At 38.8% G+C, this 25,350-nt stretch overlaps 1 protein-coding gene across 1 annotated transcript in view; it reads right to left on the reverse strand.

Annotated features, from left to right (window-relative positions):
- ADGRB1 (adhesion G protein-coupled receptor B1) overlaps positions 1-25,350 on the reverse strand; it is a 651,809-nt gene that overhangs the window by 20,249 nt on the left and 606,210 nt on the right. The window contains exons 25-28 of the mRNA XM_066578727.1: positions 16,115-16,286; positions 12,439-12,534; positions 10,801-10,866; positions 3,567-3,606 (exon numbers count right to left, since the gene is read on the reverse strand). Coding sequence (XP_066434824.1) covers positions 3,567-3,606; positions 10,801-10,866; positions 12,439-12,534; positions 16,115-16,286 — 374 coding nt within the window. The remainder of the gene's footprint in view (positions 1-3,566; positions 3,607-10,800; positions 10,867-12,438; positions 12,535-16,114; positions 16,287-25,350) is intronic.

The following is a 25,350-nucleotide window of genomic DNA, read 5'->3' on the forward strand; positions in this document are numbered from 1 at the left end:
CAGTGGCCTGGGTTGGTATTGCAGGGTGAGTCGCATTAACTTCAATATCACTCAGCCTGCAGTACCAATCCTGGCCACTGTGCATTGTATGGAGTGGTATGCTTCCTGAAGCAAAAAAAGCTAGTACTGTGGCAACTTATTTAACCCCTTAGTGATTTGGCCTTTTTTGGTCCTGAGGACGTGATAGTTTTTTGTGAATATTTTCAGTTCCACTTTTCAAAAGCTATAACTTTTTTATTTTCCCATCGCCTTGGCTGTATGAGGGCTTGCTTTTTATTCCTGTCAAGTCGTAGTTGTTATTGGCACCACGTTTTGAGTACTTACAACATTTATTATTTTTTTGGTAGGGCAGGGAAAAAACACCTTAACTCTGCCACTGATTTTTTTCTTAAACAGCTTTTGCCATGCAGGTAAAAAGTGTGCTTGATTTATTGTACAGGTCGTTACAGATGTGAAGATACCAAAGACGGGAGGTTGTTCTTTCATATTTTTAAACAAACAGCGGAAAGATCGCAAAACGCTTTTTTTTTAATTTACTTTTTTTTTAATTTACTTTTTTTTTACATATTTTCCTTTTATTTTTTTACTTTTCATGTCCCTGCAGCTGAATTGGACCTGTGAACCCACGATTGCTATTACAATACATTGCAGTACTTCTGTACTGCAATGTATTATCGCTAATAATAGAGAAAATAGTCCATGGCAGTCGCGGACGCCATTTTCTGGCATCCGTTTGCCATGGCAACCCACTGACCCACCGCGAGTGCATGGCGGAGGGCCAATGATGTCAGAGGGAATGCCCTCCTTCTGTGAACCCTTTAGATGCTGTGTTCAACAGTGATTGAAGCATGCAAAGAGATAATAGTGGAGATCTGTGTTCTCAACGATCCTCGCTGTTGCAATGGCAGGCTGGCTGTGAGTTACAGCCGACTCCCGCTGACAATGGTGCTGGCTCAGCTTCTGACATAAGATTAACTGCTCCCCTTCCCAGGATGTAAAGGGATTTTCTCTCTTAAAATTGCTGCACAACCAGTGTGCACTTTCTGATGACTGCTGGCCAGGACCTGTGACTACTGCAGCCAATTACTGGCCACAGCAGAGATCTTCTATATAGCCTGTGATTGGCTGCAGCAGTCACATGTCCTGGTCAGAAGCAACCAGAAAGTGCAGTGGTTGTGAAGCAATTTTAAGTAGTGGGAAGATCCCTTTGACTAGAAACTTAACAAGTTAAGATAACTTTTTGATAAGTTTATTTACACTTTTCAATAACTTTTAAATGGCTTCTGTTATGCTAACATAACAATAGCTTTTCAATGGCTTAAGATAACTTGTCACAGTAAGTTATTACGGCCAAGTTGAACTTTGTTACATCTGCAAGTCTTTAAAGGGGTTGGCAAGTTGGTGACGATTTGCAGTAAATTAATCTAAAGGATGTTTGTGTGCACTTACTGAGGATCTGCATTTCTTCTCAGGGGCTTGTTAAATAATTTCAAAAAGACACATCCGACCCCCGCTTAGCAGGTCGCCTCGAGGGCTCAGATGGTATGCTCATCCATAAAAAAAACTGCCTATGGAGGGTCATGTGAACAACATATCATCATTTTTCCTCCAATGATAAATAATGTGCTAAGATCAGGGAAGCCTGAGAACAAAAGACGATCTTCTGCAAGTGCACAGACATCATTTAAAGTGATTTCCTAAAAATAGTAAGAAACTCATCCACCCCTTTAACATGACAGGAAATAAGGTAGTTGCATGTTACTGGACGGTGCAAGCCATAACCACACCTCTCCTCCCGCATCACATCCTCATTTATAGTTATTGGCTGGTACTGCACCACAAAGACTTCCTGCTCTGCCCGTCTCCTGCAGCTACTGTGCAGACAGCATTGCTAATACAGAGAGTCATTTGCTTTATTTTAGGTCATTCTGCTTCTTTCTGGTCCGACTGTAGAAGGAAGCAGCTAAAATGCAGCAAGGAGGCTGCCAATATTACCAGTATAATGCACAGGGTGCAGGCACAACAGGAAGTCTGTGCATTGCAACTTCAGCCAATAGCTGCAGAGCAGGAAGTGATGTCAGAATGGGGGTGAGTAGAATAGGAAGTCTGTGATTTGCAACTTTAGCCAATAGCTGCAGAGCAGGAAGTGAAGCCAGATTAGGTGGGAGACATTATTTTGGCAACTTGTGCAGCTCTGTCCAATAACAGGCAGTAGCTATGTCCTGTGGTGTTCTATATTGTACAGAACAAAATCATATTGTATATACTAATATAAATGAAGTTGCTTTCACTTGTCTAGGAATTCAACAAAAGGGTCACATCTGTGCAGCCGATAGAAATTCATCCTGGGACCAGAAAATGCATCTCTAGGAGAGGTGTTTGTGTGTTTGGGGCGGAGCGGGATGCCATACTATTCAGTCCTGTTCAGCTTCGCCCCTGCATTCCTGCTGTCTTACACCCTGCCACTTCCAGTTTACAAGCCTGTTATAAGGCTTGTATAAAGAGTCTTAACACTGACTTGCAAGAATGCTACCTTCCAATAGGTGGCGCTGCAGAGGTATTGTTCCATCTCCTGTACTTGCATAATTACCCAGAGAAGTATGAATGGCCTTATAAGTCTTCTCAATCATTAACCTTCTAGGTGCTCTCCCTAAAGAGAAAAGATAGCATTTCTGGCCCACGTCATAGGCCTCTCACTAGCCAAGCCAGAAACCTACTGAACACTGATGAGGGTCAAAGACCCTGAAACAGCTGTCTGTTTATGGATTCTGGCTTGGCTTTATAATTCCCACTCATTGTTACAAGGCTTGTATAAAGAGTTTAACATTGACTTGCAGGAATGCTGTCTTCCAATAGGTGGCGATGCAGAGGTATTGTTCCATCCCCTGTACTTCCAGTCTAGAGATGCATTCTCCAGACCTACCACAGGCTGCATTGACAGTGGCCACTTTTGTTGAATTCCTGGACAAACCCTTTAAATGGTTATTTCCAGTGCAGACCATGACTGGCATTCATTGCGCACCACTTCTTTGCAACCTGTAATTGTACTTTAAATGACTGAAGCACTAGTCACTGCCCTTCTCAGGTGCATCAGAGGAGGATCAAACCACATTTACTGCGGTGGGGCATTTCATAAGATGGACAGTATTACCATCAAGGCACAATCTCTCTATTTGCTAATGACATGTATTGGAGCACTGAAATTTGAATGAGCCGGAGTAGATGAGCGGCACTATAACTTGTGACATGAAGAGCGGGTGTTTCTTATTAAACACATTATATTCCAGAATGTATTATGTTCTGTCGGAGTGATGACTGCGGATATGTTTGCTTTGTATTACAAACTATAAGTTAAGTGACTATGTTCCTAAATGAAGCGATAGATCGCATAACATATATCCACCCCGGAAGATACAAACAGCGAGCTATAGATATGTGGGGCGACCATCCCATAAAAAGGCAGTGAGACAGAATTTACTGCACCCATTTTGGGCAGAAACCAAGTGAAACACCAGGTGAACTAGAAATAATAATTAATACATTTGCAGTATTTTATGTATCGTTACCTGAGCGGCACGCCAAATCCACATCCTTCTCAAAGTCAGACTATGAGAGAAGAGCAAAATGTAACAGTTACAACCAGAATCCTAGTAATATCCATAATAATATAATTTATAATACAATATATGTGATGTATCATCCGTTATTAGCAGCATATCCAGTCATCAGCCAGATAAATTATAGCTATGCATTATATAAAGTAATATTTATATTTATATGGCACATACTAGCAGTATTATACTAGATATAACCTATAATACTGCTCCTATATAGAAGAATATAACTACTGTAATATAATCACCATATGTACAAGAATATAACTACTATAATACTGCTCCTATGTGCAAGAGTATAACTACTATAATACTGCCCCCTATGTACAAGAATATAACTACTATAATACTGCCCTCTATGTACAAGAATATAACTACTATAATACTGCCCCCTATGTACAAGAATATAACTACTATAATACTGCCCTCTATGTACAAGAATATAACTACTATAATACTGCCCCCTATGTACAAGAATATAACTACTATAATACTGCCCCCTATGTACAAGAATATAACTACTATAATACTGCCCCCTATGTACAAGAATATAACTACTATAATACTGCTCCTATGTACAAGTATATAACTACTATAATACTGCCTCCTATGTACAAGAATATAACTACTATAATACTGCCCCTATCTACAAGAATATAACTACTATAATACTGCTCCTATATACAAGAATATAACTACTATAATACTGCCCCTATGTACAAGAATATAATTACTATAATACTGCCCCCTATGTACAAGAATATAACTACTATAATACTGCCCCCTATCTACAAGAATATAACTACTATAATACTGCTCCTATGTACAAGAATATAACTACTATAATACTGCCCCCTATCTACAAGAATATAACTACTAGAATACTGCCCCCTATGTACCAAAATATAACTACTATAATACTGCCTCCTATGTACAAGAATATAACTACTATAATACTGCTCCCTATGTACAAGAATATAACTACTATAATACTACTCCGTATGTACAAGAATATAACTACTATAATACTGCTCCTATGTACAAGAATATAAAAACTATAATACTGACCTCTATGTACAAGAATATAACTACTATAATACTGTCTCCTATGTACAAGAATATAACTACTATAATACTGCCTCCTATGTACAGCAATATAACTATTATATTACTGCTCCTATGTACAAGAATATAACTACTATAATACTGCCTCTTATGTACCAGAATATAACTACTATAATACTGCCCCCTATGTACAAGAATATAACGACTTTAAAACTGGCCCCTATATACAAGAATATAACTACTATAATGTTGCCTCCCATGTACAAGAATATAACTGCTATAATACTGCTCCTATGTACAAGAATATAACTACTATAATACTGCTCCTATGTACAAGAGTATAACTACTATAATACTGCCTCCTATGTGCAAGAGTATAACTACTATAATACTGCTCCTATGTACAAGAATATAACTACTATAATACTGCCCCCTATGTAAAAGAATATAACTACTATAATACTGCCCCCTATGTACAAGAATATAACTACTATAATACTGCTCCTATGTACAAGTATATAACTACTATAATACTGCCTCCTATGTACAAGAATATAACTACTATAATACTGCCCCCTATGTACAAGAATATAACTACTATAATACTGCCCCCTATGTACAAGAATATAACTACTATAATACTGCTCCTATGTACAAGTATATAACTACTATAATACTGCCTCCTATGTACAAGAATATAACTACTATAATACTGCCCCTATCTACAAGAATATAACTACTATAATACTGCTCCTATATACAAGAATATAACTACTATAATACTGCCCCTATGTACAAGAATATAATTACTATAATACTGCCCCCTATGTACAAGAATATAACTACTATAATACTGCCCCCTATCTACAAGAATATAACTACTATAATACTGCTCCTATGTACAAGAATATAACTACTATAATACTGCCCCCTATCTACAAGAATATAACTACTAGAATACTGCCCCCTATGTACCAAAATATAACTACTATAATACTGCCTCCTATGTACAAGAATATAACTACTATAATACTGCTCCCTATGTACAAGAATATAACTACTATAATACTACTCCGTATGTACAAGAATATAACTACTATAATACTGCTCCTATGTACAAGAATATAAAAACTATAATACTGACCTCTATGTACAAGAATATAACTACTATAATACTGTCTCCTATGTACAAGAATATAACTACTATAATACTGCCTCCTATGTACAGCAATATAACTATTATATTACTGCTCCTATGTACAAGAATATAACTACTATAATACTGCCTCTTATGTACCAGAATATAACTACTATAATACTGCCCCCTATGTACAAGAATATAACGACTTTAAAACTGGCCCCTATATACAAGAATATAACTACTATAATGTTGCCTCCCATGTACAAGAATATAACTGCTATAATACTGCTCCTATGTACAAGAATATAACTACTATAATACTGCTCCTATGTACAAGAGTATAACTACTATAATACTGCCTCCTATGTGCAAGAGTATAACTACTATAATACTGCTCCTATGTACAAGAATATAACTACTATAATACTGCCCCCTATGTAAAAGAATATAACTACTATAATACTGCCCCCTATGTACAAGAATATAACTACTATAATACTGCTCCTATGTACAAGTATATAACTACTATAATACTGCCTCCTATGTACAAGAATATAACTACTATAATACTGCCCCCTATCTACAAGAATATAACTACTATAATACTGCTCCTATATACAAGAATATAACTACTATAATACTGCTCCTATGTACAAGAATATAACTGCTATAATACTGCCTCCTATGTACAAGAATATAACTACTATAATACTGCTCCTATGTACAAGAATATAACTACTATAATTCTGCCTCCTATGAACAAGAATATAACTGCAATAATACTGCCTCCTATGTACAAGAATATATCTACTATAATACTTCCCCTATGTACAAGAATATAACTACTAGAATACTGCCCCCTATGTACCAAAATATAACTACTATAATACTGCCTCCTATGTACAAGAATATATCTACTAGAATATTGCCCCCTATGTACCAGAATATAACTACTATAACACTGCCTCCTATGTACAGCAATATAACTATTATATTACTGCTCCTATGTACAAGAATATAACTACTATAATACTGCCTCTTATGTACCAGAATATAACTACTATAATACTGCCCCCTATGTACAAGAATATAACTACTTTAATACTGGCCCCTATATACAAGAATATAACTACTATAATGTTGCCTCCCATGTACAAGAATATAACTACTATAATACTGCTCCTATGTACAAGAATATAACTACTATAATACTGACCTCTATGTACAAGACTATAACTACTATAATACTGTCTCCTATGTACAAGAATATAACTACTATAATACTGCCTCCTATTTACAGCAATATAACTATTATATTACTGCTCCTATGTACAAGAATATAACTACTATAATACTGCCTCTTATGTACCAGAATATAACTACTATAATACTGCCCCCTATGTACAAGAATATAACTACTTTAATACTGGCCCCTATATACAAGAATATAACTACTATAATGTTGCCTCCCATGTACAAGAATATAACTGCTATAATACTGCACCTATGTACAAGAATATAACTACTATAATACTGCTCCTATGTACAAGAGTATAACTACTATAATACTGCCTCCTATGTGCAAGAGTATAACTACTATAATACTGCTCCTATGTACAAGAATATAACTACTATAATACTGCCCCCTATATACAAGAATATAACTACTATAATACTGCCCCCTATGTACAAGAATATAACTACTATAATACTGCCCCCTATCTACAAGAATATAACTACTATAATACTGCTCCCTATATACAAGAATATAACTACTATAATACTGCTCCTATGTACAAGAATATAACTGCTATAATACTGCCTCCTATGTACAAGAATATAACTACTATAATTCTGCCTCCTATGAACAAGAATATAACTGCAATAATACTGCCTCCTATGTACAAGAATATATCTACTATAATACTTCCCCTATGTACAAGAATATAACTACTAGAATACTGCCCCCTATGTACCAAAATATAACTACTATAATACTGCCTCCTATGTACAAGAATATATCTACTAGAATATTGCCCCCTATGTACCAGAATATAACTACTATAATACTGCCCCCTATGTACAAGAATATAACTACTATAATACTGCCTCCTATGTACAAGAATATAACTACTATAATACTGCCTCCTATGTACAGGAATATAACTATTATATTACTGCTCCTATGTACAAGAATATAACAACTATAAAACTGCCCCCTATGTACAAGAACATAACTACAATACTGCCTCCTATGTACAAGAATATAACTACTATAATACTGTTCCCTATGTACAAGAATAGAACTACTATAATACTGCCTCCTATGTACAAGAATATAACTACTATAATCTTGCCCCCAATGTACAAGAATATAAATACTATAATACTGCCCCCTATATACAAGAATATAACTACTATAATACTGCTTCCCATGTACAAGAATATAACTACTATAATACTGTCTCCTATGTACAAGAATATAACTACTATAATACAGCCTCCTATGTACAGCAATATAACTATTATAGTACTGCTCCTATGTACAAGAATATAACTACTATAATACTGCCTCTTATGTACCAGAATATAACTACTATAATACTGCCCCTATGTATAAGAATATAACTACTTTAATACTGGCCCCTATATACAAGAATATAACTACTATAATGCTGCCTGCCATGTACAAGAATATAACTACTATAATACTGCCCCCTATGTACAAGAATATAACTACTATAATACTGCCCCCTATGTACAAGAATATAACTACTATAATACTGCCTCCTATGTACAAGAATATAACTACTATAATACTGCCTCCTATGTACAGGAATATAACTATTATATTACTGCTCCTATGTACAAAAATATAACTACTATCATGCTGCCTCCTATGTAGAAGGAATAACTACTATAATACTGTTCCATGTGTAGAAGAGTATTATACATAGGGGCAGTATTATAGTAGTCATATTTTTGTACAGAGGAGCAGTAGGATAGGTTATACTCTTGTACACAGGGGCAGTATTATAGTAGTTATATTCTTGCACATAGGAACAATATTATAGTAGCTATATTCTTGTAGATAGGGGGGCAGTATTATAGTAGTTATATTTTTGTACATAGGGGCAGTATTATAGCAATTATATTCTCATACATAGAGGGCAATATTATAGTAGTTATATTCTTGTACATTGGGATAGTATTGTCGTAGTTATATAATTGTACATAGGGGGCAGTATTATAGTACTTGTATTTTTGTATATAAGAGGCAATAATATACTAGTTATATTTTTGTGCGTCGGACGCAGTATTACAGTATTTATTTTCATGTACATAGGAGGCAGTATTACAGTAGTTATATTCTTGCACATAAGGCACAGTATTATAGTAGTTATATTCTTACACATAGGGAGCAGTATTATGGCAGTTATATTCTTGTACATATGAGGCAGTATTATAGTAGTTATATTCTTGTACATAGGAGCAGTATTATTGTAGTTATATTCTTGTACATAGGCAGCAGTATTATAGTAGTTATATTTTTGTGCATAGGATCAGTATTATAGTAGTTACATTCTTGTACATAGGATCGGTATTATAGTAGTTAGATTATTGTACATAGGAGGCACTATTATAAAAGTTATATCCGTGTACATAAGGGGCAGTATTAAAGTAGTTATATTCTTGTACATAGGGGGCTGTATTATAGTAGTTCTATTCTTGTACATAGGAGGCACTATTATAAAAGTTATATCCGTGTACATAAGGGGCAGTATTATAGTAGTTATATTCTTGTACATAGGGGGCAGTATTATAGTAGTTATATTCTTGTACATAGGGGCAGTATTATAGTAGTTATATTCTTGTACATAGGGGGCAGTATTATAGTAGTTATATTCTTGTACATAGGGGCAGTATTATAGTAGTTATATTCTTGTACATAGGGGGCAGTATTATAGTAGTTATTTTATTCTACACAGGGAGCAGTATTATAGTAGTTATATTCTTGTACATAGGGGGCAGTATTATAGTAGTTATATTCTTGTACATAGGGGCAGTATTATAGTAGTTATATTCTTGTACATAGGGGGCAGTATTATAGTAGTTATATTCTTGTACATAGGAGCAGTATTATAGTAGTTATATTCTTGTACATAGGGAGCAGTATTATAGTAGTTATATTCTTGTACATAGGAGGCAGTATTATAGTAGTTATATTCTTGTACATAGGGGCAGTATTATAGTAGTTATATTCTTGTACATAGGGGGCAGTATTATAGTAGTTATATTCTTGTACATAGAGGGCAGTATTATAGTAGTTATATTCTTGTACATGGGGGGCAGTATTATAGTAGTTATATTCTTGTACATAGGAGGCAGTATTATAGTAGTTATATTCTTGTACATAGGGGGCAGTATTATAGTAGTTATATTCTTGTACATAGGAGGCAGTATTATAGTAGTTATATTTCTTGTACATAGGGGGCAGTATTATAGTAGTTATATTCTTGTACATAGGGGCAGTATTATAGTAGTTATATTCCTGTACATAGGAGGCAGTATTATAGTAGTTATATTCTTGTACATAGGGGGCAGTATTATAGTAGTTATATTCTTGTACATAGGTACAATATATTTAGGTTTGTGGTCAGAAGGGTGAAGTGTTACTTTCTGATAATCTTCTGAATTATGTTTTACTACCTAGAGAGCTGTATTTAATCACATGTATAATATAGGATAAAGTTCCATAAAGTACTACTGCTTAATTTAATTGGACCTGGTAAAAAATCTACTATTGTAGAAAATATGAATTCAAATAAATAGCTTATTGCCCAAACGGTCACTGGTTACAGTCTGAATCAACCTCCAGTATTGGACTGTAACCTGTGATTGTTTGATTTGCAAATCACTATTTGATTTAGTAATTAATCAGTTCCATCTCATTGCATGCAGAAACAAAATGTTTTTTACCGTAACTTTTTTATCTTTCAGTCCCACCATAGCGGTGCAGATGTACGGGTTGTTGGCTTCCTCAAGCTGTAGAGTAGATGAAGAAGAAACAGTGGTGCAATTAGATATAAGGCAGTGTGATTATCATGCCGTCAGACCTATGTGTGCGCCAATACAGCGATTCTTTTCCTTAGATTTCGTAAGATTGGCTTCGGCAACATCTATAAATCTGACCACTAGAGGTCGCTTTGCTTCATATCATGTCACATACAAAATTGTCATTGTCCTTTTGAGCTGAAAGAAAATTGCTTGCCCTTTAGAGGTGCCATTGACCTTGTGAGGATGAGGCCAGTACCTGCTCTCTATAGTGCCCACAGTAAAAGAAAGTGCAATGGACATGTGTATCCTTTTTTCTATACCAGATTTCTGGGGGGGAAAAAATTGCAATTTTGGCATAAAAGCGAAATTGTTAACTTTTTAAAGTTTTTCTGCTTGATCTGTCACTTTTCTAAAAAGTGGGTGGAGTCTAATATTAGCGTCTCTATATTGGCGTATCTTTTTGTAATTACAATTATTTGTAATTTTTGGTGACATTTTTGTGCACAGTGTTGCTTTTAGGCCATGCACCTGACCAGACAAGTCATAGAAATGTTGTTAATTTGACTAAAAACACATGACAAGTATGGCATAGACCACTGTTTCCCAACTCCAGTCCTCAGGGACCACCAACAGGTCATGTTTTCAGGATATCCTATAGTAAGAACACCTGAGGCAATGTCTGAGGCACCGACAATCATCATGTTTTCAGGATTTCCTCAGTGCTGCACAGGTGACCTGTGGGGGTCCCTGGGGACTGACGTTGGGACACACTGGCATAGACCACATTAGACAGTTTTCTGCTGTAATGTGCACAAGAAAACTGTCAAATTCCCAATAATAAATCTATCCCAGCCCATCGGCCGGCTGATTTGCTGACGGCTATAAGTGCATATAGCGTGGGATAAGCATAGGGACTGATATCTGGACAATGGAAACACGCTGAAAAGAACTAAAAGTATAAGTGCATTCCCATAATATCGCACATTTTATAGTACATTCGGTATGCAGCCCAAAAAATAGGCGAAAGAGTTCCTTTAAAGTGAATGGGCGAGTTAGTGAAAGTGGTGGGATGTTAATGAACTAATCAAACTCACAGATCGTTCACTGCAGGAGAGAGAACAGATCTGTCAACAGCAGCTTGCTTATGGTTTCCAGGCAGTAATCAAATCTGGAGCTTCTTATATTCTTTATAATATGGCTATTTAGTAGAGATGAGCGAGTATACTCGCTAAAGGCAATTGCTCGAGCGAGCATTGCCTTTAGCGAGTACCTGCCCGCTCGAGACTGAAGGTTCGGGTGCCGGCGGCGGGCAGGGAGCTGCGGGGGAGAGCGGGGCGGAACGGAGGGGAGATCTCTCTCTCCCTCTCTCCCCCCCCCCCGCTTCCTCCTGCTGACAGCCGCTACTCACTGCTCCCCCCGCGCCGGCACCATCTCTCTCCAGCGGGGAGATACTCGCTAAAGGCAATGCTCGCTCCAGCAATTGCCTTTAGCGAGTATACGCGCTCATCTCTACTATTTAGGTATCAAACATCTCAAGAAACCAAAATAACACACAAGTACCATTAACTGAGCGTGGCCATTCTGAAAGGAACCACCGGAGTCTCCATTGCCTTCTTCTTGCCGGTCAACAACACGGCACTTCACAGCATCTTGGACCTAGGAGAGGAAGAAGAAAAGCTCATGTCAGATGTTTTGTTCTGTCAGTAGTAATGACTTAAATATTGATTGTCACTAGAGTAGTTATGACAAATACAGCAGAGATGTTGTTTGCCACATTTCATGGTAATATCATGGCTTCCTTGGATTGTCCATTGAATTATAGGTGGCCTTAAAGGGGTATTCTGGGCTTTCACAACTAATGACCTATCCTATGGATAGGTCATCAGTAGTTGATTGACAGGGATCCACTGCTCTGGATCCCCATCCATCAGCTAATCATCTAGTCCGCTGTCAGTGCAGCGGGGTCGGACAGTGTCATCAGTGGTCAGGGATGGAGGTGTAATGACCGCCTTCACTCTCATTCAAATCAATGGGAGCGCTGCCTGCTGTTACACTTCCTGCTCCTTGTTATGGTCAGGACAGGATATCCATTCATGACCATTTTGAGGGGCAGGAAGTGTAATAGAAGCGTGGTGCTCCCATTTATTTCAATGGGAGAGAAGGTGGCACTTACACTTCTTCCCTGGTCCACCAATGATTATGTCTGGCTACAGTGCTATTTATTGGAAGGCAGGTTTCCTATAAGTCAACCTTCTAAGATGCCTTTTAAGATGACTAAGGATATAAGCCAAACCAGAGTCTTCTCCATAAGAAAAAGACATTTACTTGCTTAAGTTATTTTGCAAAGCCTGTTAAAAGTTTGAACATTGACTTATAAGGTAACTGCCTTCCAATCGGTGGCGCTGCAATGGTACCTCTACAGACCCAGATCTTGTGAAAGCATGTTGCCGAGCTAAAATCCTCTAACATCAACAGGTTTGTGCCAAGTGGTAATGTCATCCCATACCCACAGGATAGGGCATAACTTTATAATCAGTGGGGGGTGAACAGGGGATAACTGTATAATTTGGCACAACCCCTTTAAAGAACCCTTCTCAATTAATAAGGTGACTTCCATTATTTTGTAATCAGTTTATTTATTCTAGTAAAAAGTTTATTTTCCAAAAATCACACTACTAAATCATGAGATCAACCTGGTAGTAATGTTCCAATCAACTGATTATTGGCAAACTTAAAAAAAATCGTTCTAGAGCTGGAGATGGTGGTGGGTACTGTTTCTCCTTGTGGAGACTGCAAGTTGGTGTAGGGAGCCTTGCAGATCATGCAATGCTCACTGGGAAAAATGTATGAAAATGGGAGATAGAAATATACGTCCACGGCGCCACCTATTGGAAGGGAGCTAACCTATAACTTTCTAGAAAACACAATTTCAGATAATTCAAGAAAATGGTCCTAGTGACATTCATAATGTTTTGTGACAAGATGGTCCACAAAGGAGAAAGGGGCTGCATGTAAATGAAAACAGTCCTCCTCTAATGATGCTGGTTCTGGCACCTTACCACCATCCCAGGATGAAATTGTGGTCTGTACTTTCCAGTACATGGAGTGCAGATAGGAAGGGAGTTCTTAAGGTTGTCTGCCCTCTTGTGTGCCAAACGTCAATGTTATATCAGTCTTTGCGACGCTCTATTCATATCGTATTGGAGCATCACATCTGGAGGTACATGTCGGTAATATTTCCCTACTGATATCTCCAACCAAAGGTTCCAACATATGCCAGCTTATGTCTAGAAGACCCCATTGTAAAAATAAACACTGCATGGTAGACTGTACTTTTTTGTTGTATGCCTCTCCATCAGGGGCATAACTATAGGGGGTACAGAGGGTGCAACTGTATCTAGGCCTTGGAGTCTTGGGGGGCCCATAAGGTCTCTTTTTTCCATATGAGGAGATTCGTAGTATAAATGAAGCATTATAATTGGGGGAGGGGATGGGGGCGGTTCAAACAGCTTTAAGCTACGTCTCTGCTCTCCATGGAGTAGTGTAGTCAACTAAACTACTTCATACAGTGAAAAAAGGTATGCCAGCACATACAAGTCTTGATAATGTGAAAAGGATACAATTTTTGCATGTGTCAGGTCAATGGGGCTTTATGATATATTCTGCCTTTCCATAGTATGCTTTCCCACTGCATAGACCTAGCTGTTTTATTGTTCATTTGATTCTGCTGTGTCAGCGCTTTGTAAACTACTGTGACTTCAAAGAGGATAGGGAACAATCTCTCTGAGCAGGAAGAAGAGATAGGAAGTAGCTAGTCTACTTATGTTACTATGTGTTACCATGTAGTCTGTGCAGCTGTTCTGCAGTTTGATAGCCTGGGGATGCTCCTCTGTGTCTGTGCAACTATGCTGAAGTAGGGGGATTTGGGAATACTACTTCGAGTCTGTGCAGCTATGCTAAAGTGTGGAGAGCTGAGGATGTTCTTCTGTGTCTGTGCAGCCATGCTGTGGAGTAAGGAAAAGGGGATACTCCCTGATGTGAGAGGGTCTTCGGTGCTCAGGATTATGGGACAGACGTTTTGTTTGGATAAAGGTGGCGCTAGATACAAACACTACAGAGACTTCTGCTTCCTTGTTCCACTTCTCCATTCTACCTGACAACATTGGGGTGATACAGAGCTGCCAGAGACTACATCACCAGTGACCGAGTAAGGAGTTTTGAGAAACCAGTTAGACAGGAAAAAGAGAACTTGGTCTGAAACCCCTGTTACCGGGTGAGGATTTTGAGAAGCCCGATATACGGGTACTGGACCTTTCATGCAACACGGCTAAAGCAGATCCTCAGCAATAGCCAACTGCTACACGGTAGTGGGTCACCCTGGAACAGTATTTAAACTATTTTCTATTTTTTACTAAAAGCATACATGTTGGCTCTGAAACCCTTCGGAAGCTATCCCCGGAAGCTCCATCCTAACAACACTGTGTCAGGTCACCTAAAAAACCCCGAGTCAGATACCAGGGCCCACTCACATATTGGTCAAATAAATTGTGATATTAAAGTTTTTATGAGATTACTTTAATACATTATATTCGACATTAACTAGAGATTACTGGTACAAAAAGATTTATGTACATGTAGTAAAATTCCTGTAACCAGATTGACGTGATGTTCGCTACCAAACATCAAATGTTTAGTGAAATGGTTGTAAATGTTTTAAAAACTGTTGAGCCGAGGATTCGTCTTGAACGGTTGGTGGTCCACGGATTGGTCTTCCACATTTTGGGAACATGCCAACAGTCAAACTGGTAAGCACTTGATAGGAACGTCACTTATCAATGCTTGACTCTCCCTAGTGGTGCTGTTGGCTGAAGCACAACAGTGCAACTAGACTTAGCATAGGAACTTTGACCTTGTCTGACAGGTCACTCAATGCACCAAACTCAAATTTTATGATTTTACGGCAGTGGTGAGGATGTCACAAATCTAATGAAACCAAAATCATCCACCAAAAGTTACACAAAGGGGTCAAGGCATGGTGCAAGAAAAAACATGTAGGCTTTTTCATATTAGATACAGCATTAAAAAGACTAGCGAGAAACTGAATAATCAGATATTCTAGGTTATTGGATGGTCATAGAAAACCATTTATAACTTTCTTGTAACGGTAAGATACAGGAGGGAAAGCAGTGTAAAAACGTAAAAAAGTCTGCATTAAATGTGGCCTCAAGATTCTTACCTCTCTTCTCAGGATACAGTGAACCATGACAATGACAAAACCTTCCAAAGAGTCAAAAACAGCAAACAAAATTTGGAAAAGCGCTGAACGTCGGTCTGTGATGGCGAGGACTGCGGACATCCACGTCAATGCCAAGAGGGGCAGGACAACACACGAGCTCCATAACGATGCCCTGTAAAGGAAACGTGAGGACACAGGTAAGCTTTGGTAATGCCCCTAAACAGTACAATCACCATAGTGATCCACATGTGACATGACTCCACCAAAAAAAGAAAATAAACACCTGTATCAAGGTAGATCTAAATGCCAGCTGTCACCAGAATGCAACACCCATGCTTCTTGACTGCTCATGATTGATAATATGGCAAAAAAGGGCACTAGAGTATGTAGATAGATGCATACTGCATGGGTCTATCAATACAAATGTTGGGTCAATCAAAACCCAGTCGTAGAAGGCACACAATGCGCAAAAATCAAGTATATTGCAAGAGAAGAGTTACTCTGAAGCATGACCAATTTAAACCGACCCTCTGGCCTCGAGATAAAAATTTGTCAGGCACAAGAAGGAAGAAGTTATATTACCTGCTGCTGGGCTTTCTCCCCATTCTGCTGCTGGTCCACCTGTTCCTTGGACCCCTCTTCATTCTTCCAACATGGTCACGACACTTTGCGGTCACTACTCGATGCACTGGCAGTCACACACCGAACGTTGCACATGGATTGGCCATCTCTGTTCATGAGAGTAGTGCTGACCAGTCAGAGAAACCTATAATGTCTTAGACTACTAATGTATCACCGGGTTCAGTTTGCATTTGGTAGTCTAAGAATCATGGCAGCCATGTTGGAAGAATGAAGAGGGAAGGAGTGGAAAAAAATTGGTGGAATAATGGAGAGAAAAGACAGCACTGGGCAATATAACTCCTCCTCGACCGTCTCTGGAGACATTTTTCCCCAATACTGGAGGGTCAATAGTAGATCAGTGGTAGTCCATCATCCAAGACCCCCATGGATCTGCTGTACACCAGGTTGATGTGTCCGTGCACTGCAGGAAGCACACAGCTCCATTACCACTGCAGTGAATAGACTTGGTATGGCAGATAGAGTGTCTATTCATTTAATTTGGAGCTATGCCTGTAAGACTACACCTGAGCACTGCAGTGGGAGCAGAAATCAGCTGAGTGCACTGGCCGTGTGAACAGCTGATTGGTGGAGGTCCCAGACGATCTACTATTGATGATCTATCCTGAGGATTCACGATCAGTAGTTTACAACTGGAAAATCCCTTTAAAGGTTTAGGGTTGAAATCATAATTACACACAAACGCCAAAAATGTAGTTATGGTTGGAACTTTAACTACTTTCTGCTAGCAAAAATTGAATTCACTGGGGTCTGCCACTGGAACATCTGACACGAGTGTCTTCTCCCATTACGAGATGTTATTGATGGCCATATTTGCAGACTAGTATGGTGCATTACTTGCAATCTATTTTACTTTATTTCTAAAAGCAGCTTGCAAAGGGTTCAACAGCTCAACTATGAATATATCAAGGGCAATACAGAGATCTCTCTCATGATCTATCTATACCCAGGACTGTAACAAGGGGGCGCCCTCTACATCTAGAGGAAAGGTTTCTACAAAATATAGAAGGGGGTTCTTTACTGTAAGAGAAGTGAGACTATGGAACTCTCTCCCGAGGACGTGGTGATGGGGAACTCTATAAAAAACTACAAGAGGGGCCTGGAAGCCTTTCTTGAGCGTTACAATATTACTTCAGAAGGGTCGGTGATCCGGGGATCATTCTGATTGCCAGTTTGGAGTCGTGAAGGAATTTTCTCCATTAAAATGAGGAATATTAGCTTCTACCTCATTGTTTGTTTTTTTGTCTTCCTCTGAATCAATAGGGGGAGGGGGGTGGGGGTAATGGGCTGAAGCAGATGGACAGATGCCTGTCTTTTTTCAGCCTCACATACTGTGTTACTATGTTGTAGATCCCTACCAAATTTAACCTATTCTTATGGATCATAAGGGATGAAAACACTGACACAAAAATCGGCTCCACTGTGACATCTGGTTCTGATTATTCTTAAGTCAAAAAATTTGCTTCAGGGGCAAAGCAGAGCAATTGTGGGCTGGACAAAGCCTTGGAGGACACGGAAGCCAAAATCAAAGTGTTGAAAACAAACTTTTTAGAATACATTAAGATTAAGAATGTTACTGTATTCATAAAAATGTCAAATCTGCATATTTTTGAATATATGGAGAGACTTTCCCCTAAATTCCACAAAAAAAATGAAGACTTGGAGTTTTTTTTGTAGTGTAAGAGCTTTTTGTTTGGAGCTTTCCAGGACATGACTATGGAGGATCGTGGTCTCCAATGTAATAGTTGAAAATCTATCTGTATCCTCGTAAACAAAAATGACAAATACAAAAAGTCCTCAAATATTTATAACTACTCTCCTTCAACCAAGTTCAACCAATGACTGTACACTCTTAAAAGGGTTATCCAAGTTTTGAAATTTTCTTGAAAATGGCTGCAAATGATGTAAATCAATTAAACAAGAAGTAGTCACCAATTCATTTTCCGGTGATCCAGCATTGCAACTCCTTCAATTCTTCTAGTCTTTGTTTACAAACAGCTACCATCTGGTTACTGCAACCAATCAGTGGCTGCAGTCGTTACATCCCGTACTCCTAACAGCATGGATCCAAGTCTGTGGTGATGCCAGGAGTACAGCACATGACTGATTCACTGCAGTGGCCATGCGGTAGCCATTTATTTGTAAACAAAGACCGGGAAGACTAGATTGGCTCAATGGAGAAGGCAATGTATAAAGAAAATGCTGATACTTGGATGCTGGAAAATACTGTTAAGCTGACCCAACCTTTGTTCATCTGGTCCCTATTTCCCTAAGGAGTTAAGAAAAATAGCTCAGTCACAAAAATTTAAGTTTCCATATTTTGTTGATTTTTTTTTGTCCAACATTTTAACTCAAATGAAGACAATAAAAATTTAAGTTTTCAAAAATACAATGCCCTTTGAGGCATTAAAAATTAGAAATCCCGGGCAATAAAAATTAGAAATGCCAAACTACCAAAAAAATCTTAATCTGGTAAAAAAAAAAAGACAATCGGCCATGTCTGGTCTTTCCCTATGGCAGATCAACAAACATTTGTAGGGGTTCAAAAAAAGTACAAATATGCGGAGCCATGGCTATTTTTCTTTCACCTATTCAAGGGTTAGGTTCAATATCCTAAACCTGTATTTTAATTCCCTGGCCAAGACCAAGTGGCTTTTGATCCCCTCTTGGAACGCAGCAGCTCTTGCTATATCCATCCATGTGGTAACATGGCTCAAGTAACTGCGTGCTAAACATGTTTTTAGTTTCTAATGTTCAGTATAGTGAATATTTTTCGAGGCAACCACCAAGAATTTCAGCAAAAAATTGTCTTGTGGAGGAGTGGTCCTCTTAAAGAAGGGGGCCAATTTACATACGTAGGGTATAAAGAAATAGTTTTAGATCTGTGTTGGTCTTTAGGAGGTGGTTATTTTTGGAGATGTTTCACTGTATATAGAGACTGTCCATGGATTCAGGTTACAAACATATAGCTCTAGGTAACTATCCCATCATGTGAATGACTTACAATTTCTACTCTATTACTTGAACTGTATTAAAGCACTCCTAGATAGAGATGAGCAAGTATACTTGCTAGGGCACATTACTCGAGCGAGTAGTGCCTTAGCCGAGTATCTCCCCGCTCGTCTCTAAAGATTCGGGGGCCGGCGGGGGGCGGGGAGCGGCGGGGGAGAGCGGGGAGGGACGGAGGGAAGATCTCTCTCTCCCTCTCTCCCCCCCCACTCCCCGACGCAACTCACCTGTCACACGCGCCGCCCCCCCCCCCCCCCCCCCCGAATCTTTAGAGATGAGCGGGGAGATACTCGGCTAAGGCACTACTCGCTCGAGTAATGTGCCTTAGCGAGTATACTCACTCATCTCTACTCCTAGAGGACCCCCTTAACAATCAGATGGTTTATGAGATAGTCACAGATGAATAAAATTATATATATATTTCTGTACAAAACAAAAACTTTCAGCGAAAAGGTCATTTTTTGCTTTAGGCGTCATGTTCCAAATTTGTCCGATTTTCAAGATCTTGATGATGATAGGACTAACCTGAAAATTTCAGTGGGATTTGTTTTAAAAAAAAAAAGGCAAAAATAAAAATTATTAGCCCACCGGCAGACATTCCCAGGAAGAGATCTGCCATAGTCACCATGTCTGTCACAAATGAAGTTAATAAAAAATGACATACAAAAGGCATGCAGGAACCAAAACAGAAAGAAAAAATAGGAAGGAAAACTGATGGATGGGGGAAGTTGTTAATAGTTTAGATGTTAATCTTCTCCCTGATCTCAGCGATAGACACAAAGAACTTCAGATGTTTCAAGCAATGAGATGCTAATTCTAAGAATTGAGCTAATTGTTCTTAAATATATTGTTTTTGATCCTTTTTGAAAAAAACTTTTTGAGGCACATACCAAATATCAACTGACGACCATCTGCATGCTACAGCAAAGTATTATGAACTTTCGTCAAAGACATTTTTGAACTACGAGGGGTTGCCCCAAGAAAACAGGAGTCTTCTTCCGGTGGGCTGGGCATTACTAGTACAGACCTACAGAAGCTAAGTGAATGTCTGCAGACCTCTTCTAAGTGTTTGGCAGTTTTTTGTTAAACATTGCCTAACCCCACCATATTCACCTGATCTCGCTCCATGTGACCTTTTTTTTACTGATACTTTGAGCAATGGAAAAGGAAATACAATTTCACAGCTGCACGTTGGTCGTATGAATTGGCCATCACAAAATAGGCAAAAAACTCAACAACTCATTGAAAAAAAAACAAAAACACTGGAGCCGAATGCAACTTTGACCAACAACATAGTTTGGTGTACCGAATCAGAAGTGTTCCACAAACATTCACCTAGCAAAAGAAGCTTGTACTAGTAACACCCCATCCAATAGAAGAAGAGGCCTATTTTCTTTGGATGTCCCCTTTAGAGATGAGCGAGCACCAAAATGCTCGGGTGCTCGTTACTCGGGACGAAACTTTCGCGATGCTCGAGGGTTCGTTTCGAGTAACGAACCCCATTGAAGTCAATGGGCGACCCGAGCATTTTTGTATATCGCCGATGCTCGCTAAGGTTTTCATTTGTGAAAATCTGGGCAATTCAAGAAAGTGATGGGAACGACACAGCAACGGATAGGGCAAGCGAGGGGCTACATGTTGGGCTGCATCTCAAGTTCCCAGGTCCCACTATTAAGCCACAATAGCGGCAAGAGTGCCCCCCCCCCCCACTGTCAGCATAAAGATCGTTCTCCTCTGCCATAGCTGTAACAGCTGTGGCAGAGAAGAACGATGTTTGCCCATTGAATTCAATGGAGCCAGCAATACAGCAGGTTCCACTGAAAGCAATGGGCTGCCGGCGATCGCGGGATGAATTGTCGGGAAGGGCTTAAATATATAAGCCCTTCCCTGCAATTCATCCAGAAATGTGTTACAATAAAAATATATACCGGCGTATAAGGCGACGGGGCGTATAAGACGACCCCCCAACTGTCACCTTATACGCCGGGAATACAACGGAGCAAAGAATAAAAATCATTACTCACTTCCCCCTGCGTTCTGCGCCGCTGCTGCAGGCTGTCGCTCCCTCCTTGTCCCCGGCAGAGCATTGCTTTCTGGACGCAGTGGTTGAAATCCCCGCCTCCAGAAACACACGTGCCTTCAGCCAATCACAGCCATTCAATGACATCATTGTCATTGGCTGTGATTGGCTGAAGGCACGTGTGTTTCTGGAGGCGGGGATTTAAAGCCCTTCGTAGAGAAAGCAATGCTCTGCCGGGAACCAGGAGGGAGCGACAGCCTGCAGCAGCGGCGCAGAACGCCAGGAGAAGTGAGTAATGCTTTTTATTCTTTGCTCCACTGTATTGCCGGCGTATAAGGTGACAGTTGGGGGGTCGTCTTATACGCCCCGTCGCCTTATACGCCGGTATATATTTTTATTGTAACACATTTCTGGATGAATTGCAGGGAAGGGCTTATATATTTAAGCCCTTCCCGACAATTCATCCCGCAATCGCCGGCAGCCCATTGCTTTCAGTGGAACCTGCTGTATTGCCGCTCCATTGAATTCAATGGGCAAACATCGTTCTTCTCTGCCAGAGCTGTTACAGCTGTGGCAGAGAAGAATTATTTGTCTTCTATATGTTCTCAATGGGGTCGGCACTGCTGCCGCCGGCCCCATTGAGCGCATTTAGAGAAGAGAACAGAAATCGCAGATCGCACATAGGTGCGATCTGCGATTTCTATGGCCTAAGAAGGACCGTTGGGGTTCTTGAAGCCTAAAATCACTCCTAACACTCTCCCTATAGCAGCTCCGGCATCAACAACACTTTCCCTGAACTATGTCAGAATGCATCTGTGTCGAGCCGCGGGCGGGGCAGATTTTAATACTCAGGTGACACCTGATCTCGCCAGCCACTCACTGCAGGGGGGTGGTATAGGGCTTGAACGTCGCAGGGGGAAGTTGTAATGCCTTCCCTGTCTTTCTATTGGCCAGAAAAGCGCGCAAATTTGTCAGGGAAGAAAATAAAAGTAACCCGAACATCGCGTGGTGCTCGTTACGAGTAACGAGCATCTCGAACACCCTAATACTCGAACGAGTATCAAGCTCGGACGAGTATGCTCGCTCATCTCTAGTCCCCTTGCATGTCCAAAATATTTTTGTCACGGACCTTGTTGGGGCATATAGCAATGGGCACCGCGTAACACAAGGAAAAAATAGGACAAGCTCCCTACTTCCGCCAGCGATAAAACCTGATTGCATGGGAGTCGAACACTCTGCAAAAAGTTAAGCACTGGAGACCTATGAAGATCACCACTTAATATGGCCTTGAGGCCAATAATGGGTATTTTTTATCCCTTTTGAATGATCAATTTAAAACTGTAGCAGAACTCCAGGTTCTGAAATGTTCATGCCAAGATTTATGGTAGCATAGCTTAACGGCAGATATTTACGCTATAAATGCAGAATATTCGAGACAGCGCTATAAAACCTTTACTGGCCTTTCCAGGATTTATGAGGAGATTAAAATACACACTTATAAGTCATTCAAAGATTTACTTCATGACAGATTGTAAATCAGCCTTGTCTGATAGAAGTGTGCATTAAAATATTATTAGCCTTACAAATCGAGGTGTAATCTCTTGTTCCATTCAAATACCATTTCGGTATGTGTGACTTGAAGGTTGAATATTCCTAATAGACTAACACAAACCGCTGCAATACCGATCCATATGTAGAGCTCAAGAAAAATGATAGCATAATACTGTGCCAACAAAATAATTACTGTAAGCCTGCTATAAGGCGGTATTCACACAGGCGAGTGCAAGAGTGCTTAGTGGAAGACTACCATGAAACTTTCATGCTATTTTAATAGGATATTAAAGAAGGTTTTAATCAAGAGTTTTATACTTCTTTGCAATTTTTTGAGTGGTCCCCAGGGTGACTTATGTAAAAAATATTTGGCGATTCTTGAAAACTAGTCACACAAAAATAGGACATGCAGGTATTTTTTCTTAACTTGGACTACAAATATAAAAAGGAAATTGCTCATAGAAATTAAGCACTTCAAATGATGAGGTTCTTTTCTCGTGAGAGGTGTGGCCATCTCGGAATTTGAAAGTACTTGCACTTAAATATTACCCACTTGAATAAAGCCTGATACTGCCGCCTAAGTGCAACATTATTAGTACTACAGTATAATACTGCTGCCTATCTACAAGAATGTAACTACAATAATACTGCTCCTATGTACAAGAATATAACTACTATAATATTGCCCTATGTACAAGAATATAACTACTATAATACTGCCCCCTATGTACAAGAATATAACTAATATAATACTGCCCCCCTATGTACAAGGATATAACGACTATAATACTGTCCCCTATGTACAAGAATATAACTACTATAATACTGCCCCTATGTACAAGAATATAACTACTATAATACTGCCCCCTATGTACAAGAATATAACTAATATAATACTGCCCCCTAAGTACAAGAATATAACTAATAAAACACTGCCCCCCTATGTACAAGGATATAACTACTATAATACTGACCCCTATGTACAAGAATATAACTACTATAATACTGCCACCTTAGTACAGCAATATAACTACTACGGTATAATACTACTCCCTATGTACAAGAATATAACCACTATAATACTGTCTCCTATGTACAAGAATATAACTACTATAATACTGCTCCTATGTACAAGAATATAACTACTATAATACTGCCTCCTATGTACAAGAATATAATTACTATACTACTGTCTCTTATATACAAGAATATAACTACTATTATACTGCCCCCTATGTACAAGAATATAACTACTATTATACTATCACCTATGTACAAGAATATAACTACTATAATACTGCCTGCTATGTACAAGAATTGATCTACTATGACATTGCACATATGTACAAAAATATAACTAACGTAATACTGTCTCCTATGTAGAAGAATTTAACTACTATAATACTGCCCGCATGTACAAGACTATAACTACTATAATACTGCTCCTATGTAAAGGAATATAACTACTATAATACTGCCTCCTATGTACAAGAATAGAAATACTATAATGCTGCCCCCTATGTACAAGAAAAAAACTACGATAATACTGTCCCCTATGTACAAGAATATAACTACTATAATACTGCCTCCTATGCACAAGAATATGACTACGATAATACTGCCCCCTATGTGCAAGAATATAATTGCAATAATACTACCCTCTATCTACAAGAATGTAACTACTATAATACTCCCCCTATGTACAAGAATATAACTACTATAATACTGCCCCTGTGTACAAGTATATAACTACTATAATAATGCCCCTATGTACAAGAATATGACTACTATAATACTGCCCCCTATATACAAGAATATAACTACTATAATACTGCCTCATATGTACAAGAATATAACTACTATAATACTGCCCCTTATGTACAAGAATATAACTGCTATAATACTGCCTCATATGTGCAAGAATATAACTACTATAATACTTCCCTTATATGTACAAGAATATAATTACTATAATACTGCCTCCTATATATAGAAGTATTTACCTACTATAATGCTG

This window comes from Eleutherodactylus coqui, chromosome 9 (assembly GCF_035609145.1).
Source record: "Eleutherodactylus coqui strain aEleCoq1 chromosome 9, aEleCoq1.hap1, whole genome shotgun sequence".
Lineage (NCBI taxonomy): Eukaryota > Metazoa > Chordata > Amphibia > Anura > Eleutherodactylidae > Eleutherodactylus > Eleutherodactylus coqui.